This window comes from Gadus morhua, chromosome 22, assembly GCF_902167405.1.
Source record: "Gadus morhua chromosome 22, gadMor3.0, whole genome shotgun sequence".
Lineage (NCBI taxonomy): Eukaryota > Metazoa > Chordata > Actinopteri > Gadiformes > Gadidae > Gadus > Gadus morhua.
Window position 1 is genome coordinate 18,267,827 of NC_044069.1, and position 7,390 is coordinate 18,275,216.

At 41.4% G+C, this 7,390-nt stretch overlaps 1 protein-coding gene across 1 annotated transcript; it reads right to left on the minus strand.

Moving 5' to 3' along the window:
- Positions 1-4,765: 4,765 nt before the first annotated feature.
- Positions 4,766-6,947, minus strand: LOC115535234 (T-box transcription factor TBX22-like). The gene is made up of 2 exons (XM_030346274.1): positions 6,436-6,947; positions 4,766-6,040 (listed from the first exon to the last, which is right to left on the minus strand). Exons 1-2 carry the CDS (start codon positions 6,593-6,595, stop codon positions 5,790-5,792), a joined length of 411 nt encoding a protein of 136 aa, XP_030202134.1. The 5' UTR covers positions 6,596-6,947; the 3' UTR covers positions 4,766-5,789.
- Positions 6,948-7,390: the final 443 nt, after the last annotated feature.

The window sequence follows — 7,390 nt, forward strand, 5'->3', positions numbered from 1 at the left end:
GGTATGGCCACAGACAGCAGGAGTAGAAGAAATCCACCAGTCCTGATTGATTAGTTCTTTTCTTCTAGATATTAGTACATTTTTATTGGCGAGTATTCTGAGGTCCTTCTTTCGTCTACGCAATTTCGTATGCTGACGGGGGGTTAATGGTATTTTGCCTTGTAAAATGTTCAAGGCTATTTCACACAGTGAGTTGATAAAGTCGGTGTTGGCTGTCCAGAGGATAACTTTACGCTGTGCTGGAGGTGCTTTATATAGTTGCTTAAGACGCTCACGATTTCTGCTTATACGTGAGGACATGGTCTTTTGGGCTAATCACTTTGCTCTCTGAGTGTATACAACATGCCGGTCCGACAATATATCTGTTCTAAGTCTCATGTTGTCTGGGGTCATGCCTTATGGCTATCTACAAGCAGATAGCCATAAGGCATGTCGGTAGCATCGTTAAAGGCTTCTAGAAAATATTTTGTCTTACACGGAAACATCTGTTTGGCTATCAGCATAATCTGATATTTGTCACGTTGTTTCTTAAACAAAACCATGTAATTGGTATTTAGACTAATTGTACGGCTGGTTTTACCCTGCATGAATAAATTCTGGACCAGATACATACAACTGAGATTACGATGGTGTACATATTTGGTAAAAACGTACTGAACCTCTAAATTATTGCATGCGTCGTTCATCAAGTCGTCAATAATGAGTAGATTTCTAGTATGGACTGGTAAGACTGTATCATCGCATAGAGATTTGGGGATCCCTTCTATAAAGTGAATGTTCCTTATTTTAAGCAGATCATCATATATGGGCTGCCAGCATGAATAAATCTATACTATATTTTCAATCTTTTCTGAAAATAACCTATCCATATTTTCAATGACTGTTTTGACAAAGTAGGTTTTGCCACTGTTTGACGGTCCCGATACTACCATGCTGAACGGGTGCTGTAGCCTAGGATCAAACGTAGCTCGTACAACAGCCATCTCTGCGGTCTGTGTGCATCCCCTCTGACGGACGGCTGCCTTGTGACCATAGAACCGTGAAACATGTGACAGTTAACATTCTTTATTAACACATGCATGATCCACAAAACATTTAGCATACGATATTCATCATTCATCATTAATGCATGACGCATATAAAAGTATATACAGATACATTATGATACATATACATTTAACATGTGATTTGAATTTCTTTTATCACATTATGAATACCCCCTAAAATACAGAATGATTCAAATAAAAAGATTAAAGGAGAAGAACACATGGATCAATTTGAAAACAATAAATCAAAACAAAATAGTTAATAACCTGCCGGAAAGTGTGGTTTATTTCCGTATGAATTGATTTTCTTAACACAATATGCATAACACCTCAAAATACAAAATGAATAATATAAAAAGATATAAAAAAAAATATGTGGAAGAAGAAGAAGAAAAACAGGGGATCATTTGGACCCTATAAACAAAATGGTTAATAGCCGTAAGGAAGCGTGGTGTAGTCGGGAAAAACCCTGCGTTTGTTGTAAACCACCCTAAGTCGTTTATGCCCTGTTTACACCACCGATAGTGGGCCCCGATGGTGCCCGATGGCTAAATCAGCAGCTATCGTTATAACATCGGCAAATAGCGTGGTTGCATCGGGAAACACCGTTACTCTTCCCGGGAACATCGTTAGACAACGGGAAGAAATGCTCAATGATCGGGCAACAACGGGCAACATCGGCAAAGAACGAACATGTTTGTTAATTTTGGGTCAATCGGGGTAGAATCGGTTACCAGGTGTTGCTATGGGCTAATCGGCTATAATCGGGAATAGAACGGGAGTATAACGTAAGACATCGCAAATCGTTCGGGAATTTTCCTGGGCACATCGGCTATATTCGTTAATCTTCCGCGCTTTATCGTGTTTTATCGTCTTTATATCGGCAACCTCAACACACGAAAGACCCTCGAGAACCCTAGACAAATAACGATTGTGAGTGACCAGATTGTGTTAAGGAAGACCCTCAATCTGCCACTTGTGTATAAATAGGGGGTGATGGATGGATGTCCTACTTTTATAATTACAGGGTACTTCGCCCATTTAGAACCGGCGTTCTATTATTATAAAATCGCTATTGTAATATAAATAAATATATAAATAAATATCAGTCTAAACCAGTCTCCCCTTTGCCTTCTCCAGAAATTACGCCAAATGACGTCAAATGACGCCAAACGCACTTCGGGTGTCTTCCCTGGCATACATCGTTATGTTATCGTTATAACATCGGGTATGTGTAAATGCTACCCCGATAAATTGACCCGATCATACATTTTTAGCCCGATGTCACCCGAATCACCCCGACTTCCACATCGGTGGTCCATCGGCCATTAGCAGCCATTAGCGGGATGGTGTAAACGGGGCATTAACCACAGTAGCGTTTTTAAGCAGAAGCTTATTCTTATTCCTTATATCTACCGTGGTGATGTAGCGGGTTTGCGGTCGATTGTTGACAAAATCATCTATTAGACATTTCAGTGTCTGCCGGGTGACCACTTTAGCATTTGCTGCATTTAAAGTCACCCCTTTGCATTTGACTACAGACTTGTGCTGACGGGTGTGGTAAGCATAGCTTTTAGGACCTGTTGAGACATATTCGCTAATGTAATCCTCCTGCTCGGTACCATACCGATCGCCATCATTTATCTCGTCGGTCAAGTCGCCCAGATAAGGACCTAAAGGGGGTAGGCTACCCAATCACCCTCCTTAGAAACAAAAATGATGCTCTCTGTGTCACAATAGAGGATATACGCTCCTGTAATTTGTCTAGAAGGTCATAGAGCATGAGCCTGGCATGGGCCGTAGTCACAGCCCCCACAATCACGTTAACATCCCGAGCCCTTTCGAGACGGGCATCTTTGTGTTTCCATTGTACAAGGGCCACCTCATCAGAAACAAAACAAAAGTGGCTAATGTGATAGCTGTCGCTGAACATGAGCTGGGTGAACCTTTCAGGTTCAGTAATTAGCTCACAAGTGGGTAGGTCTGGGCATAGCGAAAAGCGACCCTACAGGCTGTTGAGAATCAACTTGTTGCAAAAGATATATCGTTCGTAATTACTTTTAAAGCCTTCTATCATTTTCTTTTTAAGTACTTTGTAAAATATCTACTCAGCTAAATAAATGTCATTTGTTTTAGATAAATCTATCATTTAAATGTAGGCCAATCTGTAGAAAATAATAAACATTTGTTGAAAGGACAGCCCCTTTTTACCCATTTTACAACGAATAATTATTTCCATGAACACAGGAATGAGAAATTAAACACACAACTTTGGAAATAGGTAAACTGCATGCTTAATATGAAGCAAACCTAAAGTATAACATATGAACCTCTTATAAATTTGACAACAGGCCTTCATGTTCAGAGAGTAGCTTTCCCCCCAGAGGGATAACTCACGTGTCCCTTGTCGTCCATCTCGATGTTCGTCAGTTCCACGCGGTCGAAGCTGATCACCTGACGCATCCATGTCTCTCCCTGCGCACGGCGAGTCCGGGTGCACGTAGATTCCCGCCACCATCCACTGCGAGCTGTGATAGACGTAGCCTACCTGTGGAAAAAATAAATATGACCCACACACAAAAGCTAAGCTTTAGGGTGAGAGTCAACTGCAGCTCGAGGGTTTTATGAGGTATGGCGCAACGTGTGAAATACCACATAAAAAACCCTGATATATGGAGTGGCGAAAAATGGAGTCCGAACTGGAATGGTCAGTGGAAGATCATAACTCCAGCCTCAATTAAGCAAGTGCTTCTAATGATAATGATTATTATTACAAACAAACAAACAAACACACACACACACACACACACACACACACACACACACACACACACACACACACACACACACACACACACACACACACACACACACACACACACACACACACACACACACCACACACATACATACATACATATGTAGCCCTGTACAAAACCATAAGTTACAGAGCATAAAAATAATTAACAGTATAATAAAATGTTGTTAAATGTTCATAAATAAATAGAGTTCATAATAATAAAATGGGTTAAAATGTGTGTGGGTTAAAAGCATAAATACAATACGTTTAATAAAACTATTTACAGTTAAAAGATAAATTAATATAAAGGTCTTTAAGTTTATCAAGTCTAAAATATTTGTGAATTCAGGATATAATAGAGGAAGAAGCTGTGTTTATGTTTAACTTAACCTTTTACCTGTCACACGTAAATCATTTAATTTGTTTTGTCTTTGGTTGTATTAAAACTTCACAAGCCAATCCGAATAAAGTCTCGACGTGTAAAGGGCGGGACTAATGCAGCAGGTTAGCGTGGGGAGTAGTGAGCACATGTAGAGAAAGAAACCTGACCGGACTGAGAGCTAAGAGGAGGCATCGTAGTGTGGGAAGCAGTTAAGTTTTATCGTGAGGTCGACTACTCGTGGTCCTGATTTAAACTTCTTTGTGACCTGCAAAAATGTGAATACGATGTGTATGCCTCCATTGTGCTATATCTAACTGTTATAGTTACGAAGAGTACTGGATGTGTAACGCGGTTAGCGACGTGCTAGTTAGCGGTAGCATTCTGTGTTAATGTGCCCGCATATCGTAGTTTTGTATTGTGACTTAAGTTAACGCAAAGCTAATGCTAGTTCGATATGAAATAGTGTTTGATATTGTGGCTCATTGGATAATATGCTTAAAGGAGCTGGACGTTGGAGGGAGGGGTTTCCAGCAGATGGCCTTGCTGTTTTCTGTGTTTTCTTCCTTGTGACTTCGCCACCGCCATTGCCCACGTGTGTGTTTGGATTGCCACCGCCATTGCCATTATCTTCGTGAGAATATCATCCCCCAATCCCTTTCTGCCCCTACTAATTACACCCTGGATTTCGTGAGTACTGACTTACATATTGCACGTGCTTTTATTTTGAGCTCAAGCTGAGTGAAGCGGCCGGTAGTTTTTAGGCCCCACCGCACACAAGCTTCAACTAACAGGCCTGCAACGGGTTAACCTAATTTAAAGTGTTGTTGTTAATTTGGTTGTGTGTGGTACATTGAGTTTGCATTGTTGTAAATTGGAGAATCCCGTGCATCTGATTTTATTTATTTTATTTGTTTATTTGTTTTCTTTTCCTAAAATACATTCGACTAGTATTTCATTTTGTGAATAAATATGTGATTGAAAACTTTTACATTTAAAATACAGTTGTGGTGGTCATTTATTAAAATGATCTAACAGTAATATATGAATAAAAGTTGTCGTTTCCTACAACGAGCCCAGGCCCAGTCTTATTGTATTAACCACTCTAGATTTATTATTTAACTACATGGGACAAGGGTTACACATACATGCATGATACATACATGCACACACAGGAACACACCTGTAGCGTTTAGAGTCCACGGGCATCACGTCCATGGCGATGTAGTATTGCTGACAGGGGTCGAGGATGAGAAAGGGGTTCAATTAATTAAGCTAGATTTACATTAAAACGCATATAACTCAAATAGACCTACGTTATTTGACCAATTCCAAATTGACCAAAAGTTAATATTGGACCTACTTGGAAATTGAAATACACCTATATTGTAAAGCTTCATAAAAATGGCATTGGTTTAGACAAATAATAAATGGGCTGTAAATTAGATCATTGGTTGAAGACGAATATAGCCACGGTTGTCATGCAAACTTAATACCCATGAACCCTAAAAAAAATACTACAATTGCAACACAAAACCTCTGTTTATATAATAACCCATTCTATTTAATTTAGTATTGTGAGATGAGCTTTGGTGATGATCATCTCAGTGCCGATCTCATAGAAGCGGTTCCAGAGCTCTGAGCCCTGCAGGTCGACCCGCGGGTCCCCGCTCTGCCCCGACCTCTGGGCCTCTCCGCACGACGTTTCATCCCCGACCCTGATTTTGCGACCTTCTCTCCCGAGTTCCGAGTCCTTTTGTCCCTGTGGTGTCCCAGCAGCACTTTTACTCTGGTCCGAAGGAAACTGCAGAGGACCTGTGTGGATAAACGTGGGTTGATTAAAATCTCCTCGAGCTAAAAATATGCGTGGTGGTAAATTTGTTTTGTTTACGTCTTGGGAGAGTCCAACAGATTGTACAGTGTAGACTTTATATATATATTTTTTTGAATAAAAAAAAACGCCATGTGCAAGCCATCCACACATCTTTTTCAGAATTAGGCTCAATATTATTCACAATTATCAATTGTCACAAATATCAATGTGTGTAAATGTATGTAAATGTAAATATCAACCCATATTGGAGCCGATGTAAAATGCATACAATTTCTCAAACATGATGCATAAACATGCGTAAATCCCGCATGCACACATCCATACACATCCAGGTTGTTTGTATTGAACCGTGCGTTAGAAGCCCCCTCAGACTAACCGTTGGAACCGGTCTCACTAGTGAACGTGTCGGCGTCGCCGCTGCCCTCCGCGTTGACCCCCGCAACGTCCGGTCGTGCCGAGGTCTTCGTCCGTTTACAGGGTTTACCGACCAGCGCCTCCACCGAAAACGCGTGAGCGCGAGAGCTCAGACCCTGCATGTTGCTGCTGGTACACGACAGGTCTCCTCTTGCTCTCTCTCTGTGTCAGTATCCCGTTTAAATTCTTTCACAAGTTCACTTTAGGGTTCCAACTCAGATATACACACACACACACGCACACACAAACACACACACACACACACTCACACAAACACACTCTGGCCAGGCACCGGGCGCGTCAGCACCTCCGCCGGTCCCTCCGCTCCCTGTGGCGGCTCCGTAACTCCGCGGCTAATTGGCCCGCTCTGGTCCCATGTCCGCCGGGCGCGTGCCTTCACCCGAGTCGCTGATTATCAACGGGTTCCATCGGGGTCCGATCTTTCCTCAACCCCCACGAAAATACTGCAGTCCTCTTCTCCTCCTTCTTCTCCTTCTTTTTCACTTTCTTGATTAGTGTTCGCTCCCCCATTCCTTCACGTCACGTGGAGGGAGGGAGGGAGGGAGGGAAGAGAGGAACATAAATTCCTACACGTGGGCCTGTTCTCCATCCCAGTGGTCTTTTAGCACGTTCGGACTCCAGCTGTGTTCGGGTCCCCGTCACTTATTATGCTCCTCACAGATCATTTCATTGTGATTGATAAGTGATAACTCTTAGAAAATGAAGTCTATTTAGAAGAAACCAATAATGTCTCACATTGAATCAGTATTCTCAATCCTGTACACAATACACATTGAACAAATAATATAAAATAATTATATTATTAATTTATATAGTAACGACATTATAATTATTTATTTTGCCATCTGATGGAAATCAGTTTCAAGATTTGATGGCTGGGGTTTGATCAGTTGATT

What these genes read in the sequence shown, in the direction of transcription:
- LOC115535234 (XM_030346274.1), bottom strand. Translation starts at nt 6,595, where the DNA reads ATGCAGGGTCTGAGCTCTCGCGCTCACGCGTTTTCGGTGGAGGCGCTG. An exon ending in TAGTGAGACCGGTTCCAACG is followed by an intron (nt 6,041 to 6,435) that starts GTTAGTCTGAGG and finishes TTATCCACACAG; the next exon opens with GTCCTCTGCAGTTTCCTTCG.